Consider the following 21,087-nt stretch of genomic DNA (forward strand, 5'->3'; position numbering starts at 1 on the left):
CTTCCCGTCATCTCTCAGCAACAGATACTAACTTTGTCTGCACTCAGGGCCAATGCTGTCACATTGTCTGTGTGACAGCAGAACATCTGGGTGAAAAGACAGAAAGTCATTTGGGTTTTGCCTATGAAGAAAGAAATATCTAGATATTGGGAAATAGCTGGAGGACCAAATCAAGTTGTTTCTCTTCATCTCTTTCGAGATCATGTCGATATAACAAACGACGACGACAAAGCATAGCTGTGGCTTGAGGGAGGCCACAAAGGAGATTTCTCTGGCCATCACATATTCTTGGAGAGAAAACACAAAGATGGCCACACCTTGTTGACATTGGATAGTTTTAAACCTGAATGATAATGTGATGGGAACCCCCAAAATCAAATGGTAACAATGTCATATCATCTCTCCCTCGCCCTTCTGGAGGAAGAAGCCTTTCTTTAGAAACAGTGAGGTCCTATGGCTTTAGACAAGATGTCCAGGGCCAACGATCCAAGCAAGAGGAGGAGGCTGGGGCAGCAGTAAGGCTCAGGAGAGTTACCGTGGTGGGAAAAAAGGAGGTGCAGGTAGGGTGGGCAGGAACATAAATGCTCATAAAGAGGACTTGTTTAAGGAGGGACAAGGATGCTCTAAGGTGGAGAGGGGTAGTTAGGACATTTGGCTTTGGGCTGGGCAGTGTAGTTCCCTCCCCCGCAAGAAACCTTCCATAAAGATCTATATTCATCTTTCAAGTTTAAGGAATTGGAAGTCATAGAGCTTTTCTGTGTTGTCCAAGTCCTTAAAGACAGAAAATGTAGCCCTGTTATATTTGGGTTACATGAAGTATGAATGGGCACATAAAGGCAAAATTATAAGCAGGTGGAAACCGAGGTTCACACCCTCTGATCCACAGCGACCCGTCTAGAACACATAGCAGGTAAGTGGTAGTGGGTCCCCATGGTCCTTCTGTCTCTCAAAGTATCATCTTCGCCTGGTCCGTCGACCACAGGGTCAAAAAAAGGCAGCAGGGTCGTAGAAGATGGGAACGGAAGTTTGTTTCAGGCTTGGTGAGCCCTACTCTCCTGTGTCTGGGTCCTCTGGGTATGTTAACACATCACAGGTATCAACAGGGAAGGGACAGGGAGGGGCTGGTGGCCCTGTACTGTGCTTCCCTGAAATGTCTGCACATCCACTCTGTTCTTCAAGAGATCTGAGTTTGAACCCTGCACTGATTATGGTTATTCACAAGTTGCTGTGAAAGCCTCTTCTACAGACTCTGGTGCATAAAGGGACTTAACAAAAATCAGGCTACAGGGATGTGTCACACTTACTTGGTCTGATAGTTGGGAGAATTCATGTCCACCTTTGGCATGAGACCAACACTAGACTTGGCCTCATGGCCAGAGAGGAGGATGTTGTCAAATTGGCTCTAGCTGTGAAAGACCCAGGGGCTCCCCTGTGGGAAGCAATTCCCAGGCCTCCGTTTCTAGGCACTGGTGAGAACAGGAAAGGTGGAAAGACAAACAGTGGTTTATGAGAAAGCAAAACGCAATGGCAACTTCAACAGATTCCCTACTGTTCACTCTTGCAATGTCAGCTGAGCTTAAGAGGAGTCTAGCTCATGCGGCCATGGGTATTATTTGTTTGTTCTAGAAAAGACTTCGGCCTTGAATGGGAGGGTGAATTAAATGGCAAACTCCCATGGTTCTTTCCAGTAAGTGGTCAGTAAACGATTCTCTAGTCCCAAGGCAGGATTCAGGTCTTACCATAAGGTGGACTGGGGTATAGGACACTGTAGGATGCCCCTTACCCACCTTGGTGGAAAGATTCACCAAGCAAATGGGTTTATAGATTTCTTTGATGTATTTTGAAGGTAGTAAGGGATTTTTCCTTGAAGGAGAGAAGATCCTCTGAACGATTTCTTCCCCAAGCCCTAGAGGGGATCATGGTGAAGAATCATCTTTTTTATACAGTTCCACAAATCAACCCAATATTTGCCCCCATGTTTAGAAGTATGACTCCCGACAACAAATGAACTGTGTGTGTGTGTGTGTGTGTGTGTGTGTGTGTGTTTCAAGGCATGGCTTTGGCAATTAGCTAGCTGTGTTTAAAAAACCAGAATGGTTGGGGCGCCTGGGTGGCGCAGTCGGTTGAGCAATTGACTTCAGCTCAGGTCGTGATCTCATGGCTCGTGAGTTCGAGCCCCACTTCAGGCTCTGTGCAGACAGCTCAAGAGCTCGGAGCCTGCTTTGGATTCTGTGGCTCCCTCTCTCTCTGCCCCTCACCTGCTCACACTCTGTCTCTCTCAAAAATAAATACATATTAAAAAAAAAAAAAACCAGCATGGTAAAGAATTTAGGACTTTTTGGCATGCCTTTCATAAGATATTGTTGTTACGTAGGAAGGGAGGTATGCATAATATAGACACTTCCAGCTTCACATAATTTTCTAAATCTAAAAGCCACAGTACATTTGAAAAGAAAGATGATCACTTATGTCTTCAAATTTAAGTTTCCTTTTGTGTACATAGTCTGTACCCTGCAGGCTCCCCCCAGTGATAACTTATCAACGGGAAGAGAAAGAGAGACAGAGAAAGACTGGGGCCAGTGGAAAGAGGAAGCTTCAGAAACTCCCGGGGAGGGTGCGAGCTGGCTGCAACAACCCAGAGAGAATGTGGTCCCCTTTGGAGCCCTGCCCAGGCTTCAGCCACGGGGCGGTGGCGACCCCTCCTGGCCTGTCCTTAAGCAGCGGAAACTGCATCTTCCACAGCGAACACGTATAACATGCATGTGTGTTTTCTATTAGGCTTTCCAGAAACTCATAAATGGTTGTAAAAACCATTGTGCTAATAGAAAGAACGACATAAATGCTGACTGAAGCTATTAATGCTGGTTGTAGTTTATGTAGCAGACTGAATCAGGCTGAAAACTGTTAGATTTTTATGGCTACTTTGTAACAGGTTATTTTTAACTATCAGGCCATAGATTAGGCTCAGCCCTCATGTTCAAACATCGAACATCGGGAATGAACGAGTCAAGGGAGACGCTTTCTCGGTCCAGCGTTGGGACCTAGGCATGTTCTTTCTCAACGCTCCCTGCAAACGCTCGGGCTGAAGTGACTTAGCCACATTTAGTTCATCCTCCAATGCCCACATCTTTTGTAGAAGAGCCATTGACAAATTTAAGAATCGTCACGCAGCCACCACAGCTCTAAATTTAAATAATTACTGGTTTCTGTCATTCTGTCACTATCCCGTCTGGAAACTCTCCCCCAGCCGCCCATTCTTTCAGTTGTTAATACGTCCCTCTCCAGCGCCCTCTGTGGGTGGGCCAGGTTTGGTGTCCCTCGCCTCTCGCGGATGTTGAGTCACGACTCCCCAAGTAAAGCTGGGGGTTGGTAGTATATTTGGAAAACCCACACGGTAGTTGTTCCGTGGTTTATGAACCGATTTGATCACCGTTTCCTAAATGACCTACCTACTCTTGTTTGAAAACTCAGCACCACGTGCATGTTAAATAATGAATTATTTCAATGTCTCATGTATACAGGTCAGGTGCACAACTGCGGGACCAGCGGCCTGCGTGGGGATCCACACTCGGCCATTTACTAACTTGGGTGGGCTACTTCACCTCTTGTGCCTCAGTTTCCTCCTCTGCAAAACAGAGATCATAACGAGGGACACCTTGTTAGGATTGCCATGGGGGATGCCTGGAGGAGACTTAGAACTACCTTCGTCTCTCAGCGTGTGGTTCTTATGGGCAAGGCGTGATGCTGCTGATGTGTAAGAAACAAAGTGTTCAAAAAAGCTGGTGAGTTCTTAGAATTGCAAGAAAAAAAGCCTGCTTGGTAAACATTGTGCTTGACTTGTCCTCCACCCTGAGGAAGCCACCCCAGATGATTTACGCAGTCTTTTGTTGAGTTTTCAGCTGGCCCTTTCACTCTGACTTTGCTGTCGTAACCACAGTCCCACCAGAGTGAGCCTTGTTCCTGACAGTCATGCAACAGGCAACCTTAGAGGGTAAGTTCAGTACGGGTTGGGGGCGACTGATATTTTGCAGAATTCCCCAGATATACCACAGTAATACCCACCCTCCCCCGCCCTTGCTCAGAGGAGTCCTCTGGGTGCCCCCACTTGCCCCCTCACGGCTTACAATCTGTGGGGAGAAGCTTTAGTTGCACGACTTTAACTTGCATCTTCTAAAGTTTGAGGTAAGAGTGTTGCAGATTAAGTATGCAACTTTACATTTCTGTTTCTTAAAATCTCCGTGGGGTAATGATTCAGATTTGGTTAACCCCAACGGAGAATTTGAAATACTAGTTTTTGTTTGTTTGTTTGTTTTTGGCATGGCCAGATCAGATATTTTCACGGTAGTTTTGTGTGTGTGTGTGTGTTTTAAATCCCCTTCTGTTGAAAATGAATTGTATGGAGAAATTCACTCTCACCTTCCCGGTACCTAAAAGAACCCAGATTTCTTCGTAGTCACGTGCCCAGTCAAAAATACTTATGTTCCCAGACTTTTACTAGAGAAGGCCAAATGACCAAGTTATGACCAATGAGATCAAGGTGGAAATTTATGGATGGGCTTCTGGGCGAGAAAAGACCGACACAGCTGCCCTTGCCTGGAACTCGGACGTAATGTCCGGAAGTGGAGTACCTATCTTGTGACATGAGAATGACAGTCACACATTAACGGTAGAGAATCAGTGCTCCAAGGATCTAGATCGATGACTTCTATGAGCAGCTACAACTGCCTGGACCTCTCTACTCTCTGGCCTTCTTGTTATGTGAGAAAAGCAAACTCTGATTAAGAAGTAAACATTTAGAAAGAGTGCTTTAGAGCAGGGCATGGCACATAGTAAAATGCTATGTAGGTTTTTGCTAAGTAAAATAAAATAAATATTTGCTTGGGTGTCTGTAATCAGGTTTCTATTATATGTGGCCAAGCACTGCCCTTGCCAATTCACGTAGATATCGTCAATATTTCTTTATTACATTATTATTCTAGCACCTTGTGCAGTGCCTGGTACTGAATAAGTGTTTGTTGAAAGAATGAGCTATTCAGTAGGGTCTGAGGAAAGGTGAGGGCCCCTAAAATGTAACTCTATATGTGTCTATATGCTTATGCAACTGCTTTATCTCGTTAGAGGGCCTACAATGGTTCCCTTTCTTTGTGTAATGGTAGCCCTCGGTCTCTCGGGGATGGATGAAGGGATTTCACTTGTTTGGCCTGGCATGCCCTCCTGGGGGTGCATCAGAGCCAAATGCGGACAGGTCCCCACCAGCCTGCCCCTCTCTGCCCGGTGACACAGGGAGGACTGAGGCCAGGGCCAGGCGTAGACAAAGTGTTGAGTAAAACCTGTCTTTGAGGTCCCCAAAACAGAAACAAAACGTGGGTCAGATTGTTCTTATTGATTGGTTTTAAATGTGGTTCTTCCCCACCCCCCCCACCCCCCACCATAAGGCTGCATTTAGCATAACAAAGGTGATACGAACATTATGTATTTTCAGCTCAGAGAGAGTTCTGGTCATAGGACAGAATCAACCAAGCAGACGCTGGGAAGTTTCAAAAGTAGCCACGAGAATGGAGGGCAGGGGATATGGGACAGGCTTACAGGTGAAGCTGGAACAGGAAGCAGATGGAGGAAATGGCCGTGACATTGATGAGGCCGGGTAGACCCTTTTATCGAACGTCTCTTGGGTACCCGAGCAGACAGCACAGGTGCTTCTTGAAGTGTCTGGGAGATGATGCGTTCATTCAGCTCACAAACGTTGGCTGTGGGCCAGATGCTGAGCTGGGCTCTCGAGACAGTAACTAGTGAGACGCACACAGCACGTGTCCTCATGGAGACTGCTGCTCAGAACCCTGCTTCCCAAAGCTCCCTCCTGGACCATCAACACTGAATCATCTGGGAGCCCTCAGGCCTCACCCCAGACCCACTGTGTCATTATCTGTATTTTACCAAAACCCCAGGGGATTCAAACATGCATTCAAGTTAAAAATCCTGAATAACACGACAAACACTGGGCACATAAGTCCTAAACGTGTCTCTTTAGCTCATGGGTCTACTCAGACGAAACTCACGCATGGGCTTGAGGGGGTGTGGGGTGCCCTCCGGAAAGACAGCTCTAGAGCAGATTTTTAAAGAAAGTTAGGAGTTTTAAAGTCAAAGTTCTGTGTGGCAACCTTCCGCCCCCCTCAACGAATTATCTAAATAACTGATAAATTCAGAATACCAGACTGCATTTATAACCCCTTGGCTTCAGTTCCTATGCTTCAGCATCACTTAGTCTGTAGCAAAAGAGTTTCTTTTCTTTTTTTTAAGAAAAAAATTTTTTTAATGTTTATTTATTTTTGAGACAGAGAGAGACAGCATGAATGGGGGAGGGGCAGAGAGAGAGGGAGACACAGAATCGGAAACAGGCTCCAGGCTCTGAGCCATCAGCCCAGAGCCCGACGCGGGGCTCGAACTCACGGACCGCGAGATCGTGACCTGAGCCGAAGTCGGACGCTTAACTGACTGAGCCACCCAGGCGCCCCGCAAAAGAGTTTCAAAGCTGAGAAATGCCTGGTTTGTCCCGTGATCATCATGGCTCCCTCATGTCTCCGGAACAAATTTTCCACACCCCAACTTTTCCTGTGTGAAACAGAGAGAACGTTGTCCATCCTGCCTGGACGAGATAGTGACCAATTTGGCAAGGAGAGTTTATGATTGAGGTGTTTGAAGTTCGCGAGAGAAAGTTTAATACGCCACCTGGATTTCACATCTTGTCATTCCCCAAAATGGGGAAACCCAGTCTAGATGCTAATTTCCCCAGAGCCATTCTCCAACGAGAGTCAACAGAGGAGAGAGAATTTCCCCTCAGAGCTACGTTCTAATGACGGAGGAGAGGTTATGAGTACAGACGTTGCATAACCAACTAGAGTACTCCTGAGCCGCTCCCTGGGCGGCTCAGTCGGTTGAGGGTCGGCTTCGGCTCGGGTCATGATCTCACGGTTTGTGGGTTCGAGCCCCGCACCGGGCTCTGTGCTGACAGCTCAGAGCCTGGAGCCTGCTTCGGATTCTGTGTCTCCCTCTCTCTCTGCCCCTTCCCCGCTCATGCTCTGTCTCTCTCTGTCTCTCGAACACACACAATGAAGTGCGGACACACTTAAAGCGCACACTGCCGCACTTCTGAGGGCTACACACCGTTATGCTTAACAGTACAGCTGTTAGACCCGTGTCAAGTCTTCTCACTAACACAACTTCGCACGCAAGCACATTTTTCAGATTAACGGACACACGTCCTGTTTATTTAAGGAAGTATGTAAAGGCCTCTGCTAGTACCTGGAAATATCAGAACACACAACAGCCGTCTGTGTGTGTGTCCGTGTGTGTGGAGAGAGAGAAACGTATTTAGCTCCCCCGTATAAACTGCACAAAGACAAGAGGTGTCGGTTGCACAGGATGAGGTAACGGTAGCCAGAGGTGAAAGAGCATTTAACTCGCGTTCAAATTAGTCATTTAATGTTCCTTTACTCCCCAGGCCTTGATCTGAGGCCAGGCCAGGCCAGGCGAACTCGTTCTGGTCAGACGGCGGGAAATTCCACCACATGGAATGGTGTTGGTGGTCTCCACTCCCCTCCACTCCGGCCGGGGAGCCCACACAGCGAACACGGGCTCCTTGCACTAATGAATGCGCCCACCCACACAGGACCTGCCCCCCCCCCCAACCCGGCCCCTGCCCCCCTCCCCCGCCCCTCCCCGAGCGGGCCCCATCCACATGCAACCCCACCGCCAACCGCCTTCCAGAGATTCGTTTCAGAAGCAAAATTTGCTAAATTATAAATGGCCAGCATCCGCCTCAATAATGAACCAAATCAAAGACCCTCTGGAGGAATCCTCTGGGCAACTTCTGGGAGGTGCCAGAAGGAACTACTCACGCCTTCCCCTCCCTCTTGCTCTAAGCCTCAAGGACCCCACCGCCTGTGAGGGGGCACATCTATGCAGGACGTGCCAAGCCTCGGACGTGGGTCCCACTGAGCCTAGGTTATTTGTTTTTCCTTGTTAAGAATGCTAATCAAAGCAAAACTTTAACCCAACAAACAAACAAACAAAATATCCTGAGTTGGCTACTTGCACGCAGGGGTGGCCAAGGAAGGCAGGCTGAAGGGTTCCTTTATGACCAGAGGCGTTTTTGAAATGAGACAGCAATGGCTGCTTTACGAGGAAGTGGCAAGACAGTCACCTCGTTATCCTCACCGCTGTGGTGGTCTGGGGACCACCCAGGAGCCTCCACCATGATAACAGCCTGGGCTGAGGTCTTCTTCCAGGGAACCAGCTGTCCCGAGTTGGGACATAGCTACCTTTCTCCAAAGAATAGGTCGGTGTTTCTGATAGAACAGACATGGAACCCCACTGGCTTCCTCGTTCTCAGTGGACTAATTAGAACTCACATTCCTGCCTTCTTCCCATTGCCTTAGCTCTCCCCTCAGAGCATGACATTGAATGAGAGGAGGGGCCGTGCCCATCCCCTTGGAAAGACTGGGCCCACCGGGATATGGGGCTGAGGGTTGGGAGGGAGGAAGAGGAAGGGGAAATAATCACCTTGTGATTGAAGTGGCTTGGAATAATAAATACACACGCTCTTTTAAACATGGCTCGCCACATCCTGGGGAATCTAGAGAAACGTTCCACATCACCTCCCCAACCCTCACTCCCAAGAGTAGTTGGCTTTCAGGACGCTTTGGGAGAAAGCACAGGGCCTTTGATAAGAGGCTTGTTAGTTCTGGGCTAACAGTCCTCCCAGACCGCTTTGAATCCTTTCAAATATTTTCCCATTTTAGGTCAAGGAGGTTCGTAACGGTAAACACTGAAGGTGGCGGAAGGGGAAGAGAGAAGGGAGAAAGATGGGACCAGGACAGTAAGTTACCAGGTAACCAACGACCTCTCTGGAGGATCCATTGGGTCTGGTGGACATGCCCTGCTCTGGGTGTAAGGGAAGATGGCTTTGAATCCCCAAGGGAGACCTGGGCCTCGTCTTGAACCCCCAGTTTGGGCATAACTGTGTTCTATGCAGAGGATGCTTGAAAATCCTTAGGCTAAAAAGGATTAGCCCTCTCTGGCGCTGATTCCTCCAACCGCCAGAAGAGGGCAGCACATGCTTCTACATCACAGCGAAAGCCAGGCTACCCAATCCAGAGAGTGGACACGAGGGAATTTGGGAGAGGATTTGTGAAACTAGCAGCAGCGGTCGTGGCAGCTTTAGCTATCGTATATTGGTGCCCATGGTGTGCTGGGAACTGCCCTAAGGGCTTTAATGCATTAATTCATTCAATTAACAAGACCACGCTACAAGAAAGAACACTATTATAATCTCCCTACTATAGACGAGGAAGCTGAGAAGTATAGAAGTTAAGAGAACTGGCTACTGTAATCTGAGACTACCTGAGACAGAGGTCAGCAAGGTATAGTCCAGGGGCCAAATTCAGCCCACTGGGTGTTTTTGCACTGCCCTCAAGCTAAGGATGGTTTTCACATTTGGGGATGGTTGGAAAAATTCAAAAGAAGAATAACGCTTCATGACCCCTGCAAATGACGAGAAATTCAAGGTCAGTGCCCACAGGCAAAGCTGTACTGGAACACAGCCACACTCACTTGCTTACGTGTTGTCTGTGGCCGCTTTCTCACTCCAAAGGCAAAGCTGAGCAGTTGTGACAGCCCACAGTGTTGGAAAAATCTGCAGAATTTATCATCTGACCCTTTCCAGAAAACGTGCGCCGAACCCTAACCCAAGGGGTAAGTGCTACCTGTTTCCAGCCACCACAGACACGTTCCCGGACGTGGAGTTAGGACAGCTAGCCTAGAGGGATCCAGAAGTAATGCTGACCTCAGGTCATTTTCTTTCCACCAGCATTTCTGGGAATAGCCCACGTACCACGTTTCATTTTTTCACACCTGACATCTCTGAAGTCATACTGCTTCTTACCATCACAATGTTAAGCATATTGTTTCTCACAGGTAGTTAAAATAGTAAGGTCTTATCCTAGATGACACCTTAGATGAGGCAGCTCCCACCTCAAAAGTCCGGCTGCTTTTTGTACCTGTCCGTGGATGGGACGCTCACTTCTTTTGCTGGGAGCCCATTCTACAATTTTAATGGCAAGTTTCTTAATATCGGGGTGGCGCCTGTGAGCCTCAATTTCCATATATCAAATGGAGATGGTCTAAGGGAGTGACGGGTATATGTTAGGAAGCAGGTACCTGGCCACTGGGATAGGGAGGCGCGTGCACAGTGGCTACAAGACGAGCCTGTCTGCTGGTGTGGTCAGCCAGCCGGGCAGGCTGTGAGGTGGAAGGACGGGAATGAGCTCGTGGGGACACAAACCACGGGGGACATGGCAAGGGAAGGAAAAACTTCCAGTGTTGCAAACAGATTCTTTTTCCACCAGCATCAGCCAGGAGCATGGATGGCCCACCACATCACCTCTTAGAAGAGAAGACAGGACAATTCAAAGATTCGGGCCTGACGGAAGGAAGAGGCAGGGAAAGCAGGTGCAGCTGGCTTGGTCACATTTCCGTGAGGGCTCTGGGGGAAGATGAAGGGAAGGGGGGGGGGGCAGGATGGGAGCAACTGATATCGTGGCGATATTCAATCACACGTCGGTCAGGTGGGACTGGTCATCCCAACGATGAGATGAGCTCGCAGAGTTTTCCGGGACATTCTAGGGGTCCTCTTCATGATAGGTGGTTTTGGATTGCCCACTTTCTCAGAATCAACCTGGAGAGCCCACTGCTGGCTTCCAGGTCCCTGGAAGTGAAGCCGCTGACAGGAGCCTCAGGAAGGAGGAAACCCTCGCCCTTATTCGTAAACACACGACAGCGGCTCAGAGAACTCCGCGGCTAACGGCAACTTGTGTGTTGCAGCCAAGAATCTGGGGCCAGGAGGCGGCAAGAAGGAAGCCGTGATACACTCTCCCTCCCTCTGTGGCGGGGCAGCCAGGTTTGGATTTGGGGTTGGGGAGGAGGGAGAACAGAAGGCTAAGCCCCAAACAGGTGCTTTTCATTTGGGGACATGTGTCCTGGATTTTCTGGGACGGTACCAATTTCTTCTAATTTGATTATTTTCAATGAGGGCAATTTGTTCGACATCTGATCTTGAGTTTGGAAAACGACGGCCACTACTCTTATAACTTAACGAGGGCACCAGCTCAGCCTCCGGTGTGAAACCCTGCTCTCAACACAGAGCACTCTATCCAGCACATCACAGGTACCCGGGGAAGGCGTTTAGGACTTTGCTTAGGAAGTCGGACGTATTTTATTAGGACAAGTACTTTAGGAAGAGTATTAGGGCCGCACAGGGTCTTGCATGAGTGGAAAGGGGCCTGTCTCTGCAAACACAGCCCAGGAGCCTGAGAGTGAGGATAAAAACACACAGGCACGGGCAGGCTGCGATGGAACAGAGTAGGCAAGCTGGTGACACAGGCCTGAGGCTGCAAAGAGCTCTCTCCTGCTCCTCAAGAGCGGAGAGGAAAAAAAAAAAAAAAGAAAATACATCTCAGGGGTAATACACACCAGCAGGGTCGGGGCAGGGGCAAGGTGGGGCCAATGCCTGCAGGGAAGAGACCGACAGCTTTGTCTACAGACAAAGGAAAGGGAAATCAAAGGAGGCCAAAGGTCAAAGTAAATGAAAATAACAGCTCCGCCAAGCCCGGAGTCCTCAAATCAATAAAATTTGTCATTCTTCCGGGAGGTTGGTAGGTTTTTGTCTCCTGGGAGAACCCAACTGTAGCTGACCGGGGGGTCCCTTCTGGCTTTTGTCCGCTGGTAGGTTTAGAGCCAGATTTGCGGTCTGCGTGTGTGTGCGGCTCTCGGAACTGGCTGTTTTAAGCTCACCCTGAGTTCTGTTTTATGGTGCCCCCCCGCCTTGTTTTTCTTCCTCACCTCGTTCTGCTGTGCTGCTCTGCTGCGCATGGGCTCTGGGAGCGGTTATGAAGTCTTTCCTGAGCAAGTGGAGTATACATTTGAGGATAACGAGGCGGCTCATCGGAGGGAAGAACACAGACACAAAAATAGAAGACAATGCTACACTTGACCGGGGAAGAGACGAAGGGATTCCAAGGAAGCCTTGAAAGCCGGAAATCATGCAAATTGGGAAAAACACCATTCGGCACAGAAATGTGGGGTACCAGCAGCGTGATGAGTATGCGTTAGAGGAGTTAAAAAAGGAATATGCAAATGTGGCCGGGGAAAGCCATAAGGCTTCACAGGAGGTGTGGACGAGATAAAAGAGACGGGGTGTGAGGCTTTGTACAGCCCTTAGGAGGGGAGAGAGTCCCGGGGAAGTGGGCACGTGCACGAGATTGGAGATGGGAGGTGTGGTGTGAATGCAACAGGAGAAATACTGGATTGTCTTAGTCCACGTGCATACACATGTCTGCTCCCTCTCTGTGCAAAAAGAAAATGGGGAAAAGTACATAACAATACAACCCGAGGGGCGCCCTGGATGACTCTGTCGGTTGAGCATCCGTCTGACTTCAGCTCAGGTCATGACCTCACGGTTCATGAGTTCGAGCCCCGCATCGGGCTCTGTGCTGATGGCTCAGAGCCTGGAGCCTGCTTCGGATTCGGATTCTCCCTCTCTCTCTCTCTGCCCCTCCCCTGCTCTTGCTCTGTCTCTCTCTCCTTCAAAAATAAATAAACATTAAAAAAATTTTGTTTAAATAGTGACTAACAGAGAATTAAAGATGCACATTAGACCCTCCTGTCAATCGCCTAGAGTGCACAGTATATACAGAAAGTGAAATAAACCTGTAGACTTAATAGGATAAAGCATAAGGAAAAAGGGAAGTTGTGAAAAAGTAAACTAAAAATATAGTATTTTGGGGTGCCCGGGTGGCTCCGTTGCTTAAGCGTCCGACTTCAGCTCAGGTCATGATCTCACGGTCCATGAGTTCGAGCCCCGCATCAGACTCTGTGCTGACAGTTCAGAGCCCAGAGCCTGCTTCGGATTCTGTGTCTCCCTCTCTCTCTGCGCCTCCCCCACTCACACTCTGTCTCTATCAAAAAACGAATAAATGTTAAAAAAAAATTTTTTTTAAACATAGTATTTTACCCCCAGATTAGGGTAAGTAGCGAAAATGAGTTTCTTGAAAGCCCAGGGGTTGGGCAGAGATTTTAAGAGTCTTGAAATGGCAGTTTGAAGGTTCGGAATGCAAAAGGGAAGACGGGTGGGTATTCAGAGAGAAAAGCCCAGGTCCTCTTGGAGAAGACAGAGTGAGGGAGACAGGTTTGAGGAGGGTGTAAAAGAAACCCTTCAAGGGAAGGGACAACCAGAGAGGCAGCGATGTCCCCGTGGCATGGTGCCGGAGCAGGATGGGGTACGGGAGCCAGGAGAGCCAGAGCTGTGGGTCGGGGCTGCCGCCAGGTCACCGGACCTCCACGTGTGGCGGTGGCATCTCAGAGGAGGGTGAAAGCAGTAAGTCCAGGAGGCAACACTTGCAGAGAGAGGTGGAGGACGTGAGCGATGTAGGCCCAAGCGCTGCTGAAGGTGGAGGCCAGGCCACCGCTGCACTCTGCCTCTCGGGGAAGCAGCATGGCAATCGGGGTGGGGACAGAGCTGACCGCCGGTCACACCTCACCACCAGGTGGGTCACCAGGTGTGCCGAAGACGGGATGGCCAAAGCTGGCGCCTTCCCCCGGTCCTTCTGCTGTAAACCTTCCATACTGAACCAGCTACTTGCCCCTGCTGGATTGAAAATGCACCGTGCAGGGGCTCAGAGCAGGGGCTCCTACAGCCGAATCCAAGCCCAGTGCTGCTCTCTCCATCCTGAGATGTCCTTTCTCAGGCCACGAGCGCTCCCTCCCGGTGAGCTCTGGATCCCATTCCCCCCTGGTCTCCTCCTGTGCAGACCTCCCCTCCCCGCCAAAGGAGAAGGGCCCTGCTCCTCTGGCCAGCCCGGACTCTCTCTGGTGGTGTAGGATCTGAGACATGGGCAGCTGCAGGCCAAGGGGATATATCCAGAGAAGCCGCCCAAGGACTGCTCCAGGCAGCCGTGTGCGACAACGAGGCTTCCCGTGACCCTGTGCACCGCATTTCATACCACGGATCACTCTTAAAGCAAACAAACGGGGGCGCCTGAATGGCTCAGTCCGTTAAGCGTCCGGACTCTTGATTTTGACTTAGCTCATGATCTCATGGCTCGTGGGTTTGAGCCTGCCATCGGGCTCTGCACTAGCAGTGTGGAGCCTGCTTGTGATTCTCTCTCCCTCCCTCTCTCTCTCTCTCTCTGCCCCTCCCCTGCTCACTCTCTCTCTCAAGATAAAAAAATAAACTTCAAAAAAACACTTTCCTTCCTCATCTTCAGCGTCTTTTCCGTCTTCTACCCTTCCTAGCCTCCTTCTTTACTCCCTGGCTAGACCTTAACCTTCTTCCCTGACTCCTCTCTTGCTGCCCTCCCATAAGTATGGGTGATCCTTCATGTTGTCCCTAGTCCTCCGCTCTTCTCACTCATGGACTTAACTATGTGTAATTGTAATCAAAATAATATAGTTATATATAACCTGAGGTACATACAATTATTGTGCCCATTCTACAGATGAGAAACCGAGGCACACAGAGTCGGTATGATGGGCCCAGTGTCACAAGGCCAGCAAGAAGAGAGGCGAAGCTGGGGTCTGAGCCCCGGGCGGCCGATGCCAGAGGCTGCAAGTTGGAACCACCACACCGTTGCCTGTAGGGTCCTTGGTTCCCCCACGAGCCAGGGTGGCAGTGGGGATCCCAAGTGATAAGAAAGTAAGCTCGCGTAGGACCTTACTCCATGGGGGTCTTGGGACATTCTGATGAGGAAGTCAGTGCTACCTTTAAGCGGAGTGAAGAACAAGTTTGGAAAGGAAGCATGGAGGGGCGTGGAGGTGGAATCAGGTCTCAGCAGACCAAGGGGACCAGGATCGGGTCATGACAGAAGGAGGAGGCTGAGCAGTGATAGACAACCTGACAGAGCACAGGACCAGGGCTTCGGGGTCAAACGTAACAATCCCGAAGGTGTAACAGGTGGAGCCAGCTCACGGACCCTCTTTGACGTGTCCTGCGGAGAGGAGGGAAATGCAACAAGAAAATGGGAAACACTGAAACAAGTGGAAATGAGCTGACACGAGCCGGAGATTTGAACGTGCTGGTTGCGGGTAGCGGGAGTATGAGCTAAGGCGGTAGCGTCTGATGCCGATATTCGTGTTGGTCTCATTTTGTTCAATTAGCAGCGAGACCCAAAGTGAACATTCGATGAGCATGTACCACGGGTCAGGCACGGTGCTTAAAGATTTACAGGCACCGACTGATAAAGCAAATGAGTCTGCATTACAAACCTGGGATATGCTATTAATTGCCTTCTGTGGCAATGAAGACATTGATGTATTATTATATTTCGGGGTGCCTGGGTGGCTCCGTTGGTTAAGCGTCCGACTTCGGCTCAGGTCACGATCTCGCGGTCCGTGAGTTCAAGCCCTGCGTCGGGCTCTGGGCTCATGGCTCAGAGCCTGGAGCCTGCTTCCGATTCTGGGTCTCCCTCTCTCTCTGCCCCTCCCCCGTTCATGCTCTGTCTCTCTCTGTCTCAAAAATAAATAAACGTTAAAAAAAAAAAAAAAAGTATATTTCACAGATGCAGAAACAGAGGCTCTGAGAGAAGTCTTTCTAGTGAGGTTGTGCAGCTAGACGCAGCAGACCTAGAATTCCAACCCTGGCCAGTAATCTCCTGTTTATATGTTTTACAGCCCCTGGTTAGCTCACTGATGGCAAAGACTTTGTCTCATCTGTCTTCACAACTCTAGAGCCTAGTACAGTGCCTGGCATACAAGAAAAGCTCCTTAAATTTTTTTTTAATGTTTATTTATTTTTGAGACAGAGCATGAACGGGGGAGGGTCAGAGAGAGAGGGAGACACAGAATCGGAAGCAGGCTCCAGGCTCTGAGCCATGAGCCCAGAGCCCGACGCGGGGCTCGAACTCACGGACCGCGAGATCATGACCTGAGCTGAAGTCGGACGCTTAACCGACGGAGCCACCCAGGGGCCCCAAGAAAAGCTCTTGAAACATTAGCTTTGACTTGTGGCCACTCCATGACATCTGTTTGTTGAGTGAATAAATGACTGTGTCTACAAACTGGGGGGGAATTCTCTTGTGTGCTAGCTGGGGATGGCTCCCCTGGATTGGGTCTGGGTCTCAGTAGCTGGGGACTTTTAATGTGTGAAACAGGGAAATTTTGAATGGCAGTGGGAGTGGAGAGATGACCCAGCATGCAGACGATGTCACAGTATTGGGTTTTTTCACACTTTGATGTCATGAGGGCAGGAAAGGAACAAGCCATGGCCCTTGTATATATGGGGTCTGAGAGGTATTGGGTGGGCCAGAGGGGAGGGAGGGAAGTCTTTTTTCAAGAGAAAAAAAAAGTTGAAAACATATAAGGGCCAATCTGAAGACAGGACATTGAAGAAATAGATGCAGAGCTGAAGATCCAAAGAGAAAAATGGGAAAGCGGTATAGGAAGGCATGTCGGAGGAAGCCGGGGATCTCTTGCTGAAGTTGTCACGAGGGGCTGCCTGCCACAGCTGGGATAAAGCAGAGAGGGGTGTGGACCGTCTTCCAGGTTAAGGGGCCGCATGGGGTGGACCATGGTGTTACTCTCTGCCTTGGCTTCTGGCTTGCTAAGCCTCAGAACTTTTGGACCCAGTAGACCGTAACTCGGGGATAAGGGTGGAGGGAAGGAAAAAGAAAGGAAAAGGGCAGGGGTGGGGGTGGCCAAGCTATGGTGACAGGGGAGGAACAAATGCATGGCATCTAGCTCAAGGCAGGAGAAGAGACTGGCACAAAGGGCCGTGAAGGGGATGGGCTCCCTGGGACAGCAGAAATGCCGGAGCCCTGAAATGCGCAAATGAGTCAGGGGGAGAAGGAGTCAGGAAGGCAAAACCCGACCCAGAGAAAAACAGGGTGAAAGAGAAGAAGTGGAAACAATGAAAATTGGAGAGTGTTGAGTTTGTAAGAAATTGATACATGACGTTCAGTGGAAACTGCTGCTTTGGGTTTGGGGATAGAAGAACTGTAAATACAGAGAATATGTAAATACTGTTTGTAACTTGAAAAATCTGGAGGGCTCAGATGAGAGAATCCTCCCGAGGGTGCTTTGACAAGTATGAAGGAAGGTATTTGTGGCTGAGAGGAAAGGGCCCTGGATGTAGAATCTGCAAACCGGAGCTGAGAGCTGAGAGCCAGTCCCGGCCCCGGGGGGACAAGCACGAACCACTGGTTGGCCCATTTGTCTCGGGTCCCCAGCCAGGCAAGCCCGACCTGCCCTCGCACACACGGCCGTGAGGGGCCACATTCGTGCCCTCAACAGAGCACCGCAAACTGGGCGGCTTACCACACCAGAAATCTGTTCACCCACTTTTAGAGACCAGAAGTCCACCATCAAGGTGTCAGCAAGGCCACACTCCCTCACAGGGCTCTGGGGCAGGCTGGGGGAGAGAGTCCTTTCCTGCCTCTTTCAGGCTGTGGTGGCCCAAGGCGTCCTTGGCTCCTGGCCACAGCACTCCAATCTCTGCACCATGTTCACAGGAACCACCCCCCTGCTCTCTGTGTGCCCTCTCCCCTTCTTACAAGGACGCCAGTGGTTGGATTTAGGGACCACGCTAAACCCAGGATGATCTCATCTCGAGACCCTTAACTAATGATATCTGCGCAGATCCCATATCCAAATAGGGCCTCAACCAACAAGAGCACGGAGCATGTTTAAAATATCTCCACATCCCTTCTTCTTCCTCTTCTCCCCGTAGGCCACTCTCCTTATGGCGCCTCTTCACGCACCTCTAATGGCTGGCGTGGCCCACAGGATAAAACCCAACCTCCCGGGCTGACGCTTCAGGCTCTGGCCACCCTCCCCAGTCTCTGTCACTGGCACTTTCCCACCTCCTCCCTATAGTCACAGCCAACTGACTCCCCCTTAACCGTCATGACCCAGGGGAAACCCCCTCAAAGCAGCTTTCTCAAAGGCCCTGGGGTACATTCTTCCTGCTTGGAACCCCTCTGGCAAATATTGCTTCCCCTTCCCCATGGCAGCTAATGAGCTCTTCAGACTCCCTTGCCTCTTTTCTTGCTCTTTGGCTTTTTGTGAATTTAAGCCTTTTCTTCTGCACCAGCCAGGTTTTCAAGATGGGGAAAGTATCTGTTTCTGGTTTTCCTAGAACCTAGTCTGTGCCTGTTACCACCCAGGTCCTCAGTAACTGTTAACCAAAATATTTACTTTCCACGGCACCAACTCTGTTCCTGCCAAAATGTTCTTCCCTTTCCCTGCATGCATGGCTGCCCCTCCTGGTCACCTTGTCCCCAAAGATGCCTTTCTCCTCTGATCTCCTAAAGCGTCTAGCGTTTCCCACCTTGCTTGGGTCCACTGTGTGTTCCTCTGATGGCCACTCATTCACAAAGATTCATGAAGCCCCTGCTCTGTTTGGCTCTGTGCTGGGCTCCAGGCTCCCACCCTTAAGGTGTTCCTTTTCCCCCTTGAAGGCAAGCGAACTTTCTCATCCTTCTTTTTCCTCCCGGGGCCTATCACAGTTCTTCAAGTGTTACCCGAGCTCAGTGTGAGTTCTATTCAAATTGCTTCGGTGAATTCTTAAAGGAAAGGCCAAATGAGGGACTTAAAGTGCACTGAGCTTAAATGAGGCGCCCGGACCCCTCCGAGAAGGCCTCATAAGAAAACTAGTCCTGGGCTCTGTAGCCAAGGCCAGATGGAGGATGAACCAGGTCTTGAGATGTGGCTTCCCCAGCACCCTCTGCACTTGTGGTAGGGCAAGGCTCTGCTTGCCGTCCCACCATGGCCTCTGCACAACTCCTTCCTTGAGCAAGCTTTCAGGGACTGGAAGGAAGTTGGAATATGTGGTTCCAATCAGGGCCTCCTGAGAACACAGGCAGGGTTATGAATGTGGCACAAACGGACAGTGGCATGGCCGAGGCAGGAACCTTCTGTGCAGACCATTATGATGTGCGGTAAGGCACGCTCAGAACACAAAGTGCATCCCTCCCTCCAAATTCAGCAGAAAGGGCCACGGGCCGTTCTCTTGCACCAGACAAAAAGAAGGATCTACAGCCCCTGTGTCACAGGGGACACGGGTGTGGGCGAATAGCAAGTCACATTGGTTCCAGGCGCTTCTCTGCCCTAAGTACCTGAGGTGCCCAGGGCAGAGGTCACTACTGCCAGGGGCTCTGGGTGGAAGGGAGCCACTCACCAGCATTGTTTTGCTGCTTTGTGTTTTTGATGTAGGCAGAGAACTTGGAGAAGATGTCGATGCCTGCCGTGTTGGATTCCCGGTGTTTCGCAGCCAGTTTGGGGTACCTGGAATGGAAGGCATGGTGTTCTAGAATCAGTGACAACTTGGAGCTCCTTTACCCCAAATGACTAGCAACATCCCTGTTTCTAGTTTGATCTACAGATCTTTTGGGGGATCTTACACCTATCCTCTAGGGCGGATGGGCAGAGAGAGAAAACAGAGGCCAGTGAGGTTGGGAGAGTTGCCTGTGGAGGGTGGGGGGGTAGGACACAGTCTGTGGGCAGAGAGCCAGAAAAACCCTTCAGAGGGCCTGGGTCGTGCCCTCTTCAGAGATGACCAAACAGCGTTTGGACAAACAAAAGGACTCTAATCAAAATTCTAGAGGAGTTTGTCTCTACACCAGGTGGGGTCCTTGAGGTTTCCCAAATCATATTAAAATAACCAGCCACTGCCAGGCTTGTGGTGATAATCCTAACTGTACTGAGCTAATTAATTCCAGGGGCCAGGGGATACTAAACACCTTGCCGCTGAAGCTTGGAAACCATTTCTCAAAAGAAAGGGTACCGTGGGTCCTCTTCTGAAATATCCTTCCCATGCACTTCTTTTTTTTTTTTAATGTTTATTTATTTGAGAGAGAGCGGTGGGGTTGGGGCAGAGAGGGAGGGAGAGAGAATATCCTAGGCACAGGCTCTGTGCTAAGCATGCAGCCTGACCAGGGGCTCGAACTCATGAACCATGAGATCACGACCTCAGCCCAACTCAAGAGTCAGACACTTAACCGACTGAGCCCCCCAGGTGTGCCTCCTTCGCACACTTCTTACTTGTGTGAGGGGAAAAGGTGTGGAAAGCACCAGCCTCCAATAGCACAAGTGTTTTCAGTGGTTTTATTTCCAGGCGTGGAGACAGATTTGCAATGACCCAGCCTCTCACCTCTGCACAGTCGTTCATGTGAAGCCAGAAGAATACATGAGGCAGCCCGGAGTTAGGACTGTTTTCTATTGGCTCTAAAACTGGACGAGGTAAGGTTGCTTGTGTGGGAATCCGCGGCTTTGACCCCCTCAGCACCATCCAAGTGACCAATTCAGACCAATTTTTCAGAAATGTTATTTCACAGACGTTTTACGTGTGCGACCAGGCAGGGGTGGACGGAGACGGGGGACAGATGCGTACTTACACAGTTATGTGGACCTTTGTGATCTCTGCATAAATAGCCGGCTACTGCTCGCTGTTTGCTTCATGTTAAAAAGCAAAATACTTTTTAAATTTCTTTTAACGTGTTAAATAATATGAACCAAAGAGTCTCTAAAAATTACTTGTTGCTCTGTTTTTCCCTTCCTTCTTCCTTCCTCCCTCCCTCTCTTTTTCTTTTTCTTTCTTCCTTCCTTCCTTTCCTTCCTCCCTCCCTCCTTTTCTTTTTCTTTCTTTCTTTCTTTCTTTCTTCCCTTTCTTTCTCTCTTTCTTTTCTTTCTTTTTCTTTTTTTTTCTTTCCCTCTCCCTCCCTCTCTCTTTCTTTCTTTCTTTCCTCCCTCCCTCTCTTTTTCTCTTTCTTTCTTTCTTTCTTTCTTCCTTTCCTTTCTTTCTCTCTTTCTTTTCTTTCTTTTTCTTTTTTTTCTTTTTCTTTCCCTCTCCCTCTCTCGCTCTCTCTCTCTCTCCCCTTCCTTCCTTCCTTCCTTCCTTCCACTCCTCAAGTGGCCCATTAGGTAAGACCGTCCACTCTTGGGCCATGCTAGCCGGCTGTTTAATCTCAGATATTGCTATGAGAAGAGTCCTCGGAAGGTCACCGGGTCCAGCCCTCTGCCATCAGGCAGATACAGGAGGCATTA

At 49.7% G+C, this 21,087-nt stretch overlaps 1 protein-coding gene across 1 annotated transcript in view; it reads right to left on the minus strand.

Annotated features, from left to right (window-relative positions):
* The window catches only part of CLIC5 (chloride intracellular channel 5), a 103,883-nt gene that overhangs the window by 15,673 nt on the left and 67,123 nt on the right, over positions 1-21,087 (minus strand). The window contains exon 4 of the mRNA XM_043591579.1: positions 19,223-19,329. Within this exon, the coding sequence (XP_043447514.1) occupies positions 19,223-19,329 (107 nt within the window). The remainder of the gene's footprint in view (positions 1-19,222; positions 19,330-21,087) is intronic.

This window comes from Prionailurus bengalensis, chromosome B2 (genome assembly GCF_016509475.1).
Source record: "Prionailurus bengalensis isolate Pbe53 chromosome B2, Fcat_Pben_1.1_paternal_pri, whole genome shotgun sequence".
Classification (NCBI taxonomy): Eukaryota; Metazoa; Chordata; class Mammalia; order Carnivora; family Felidae; genus Prionailurus; species Prionailurus bengalensis.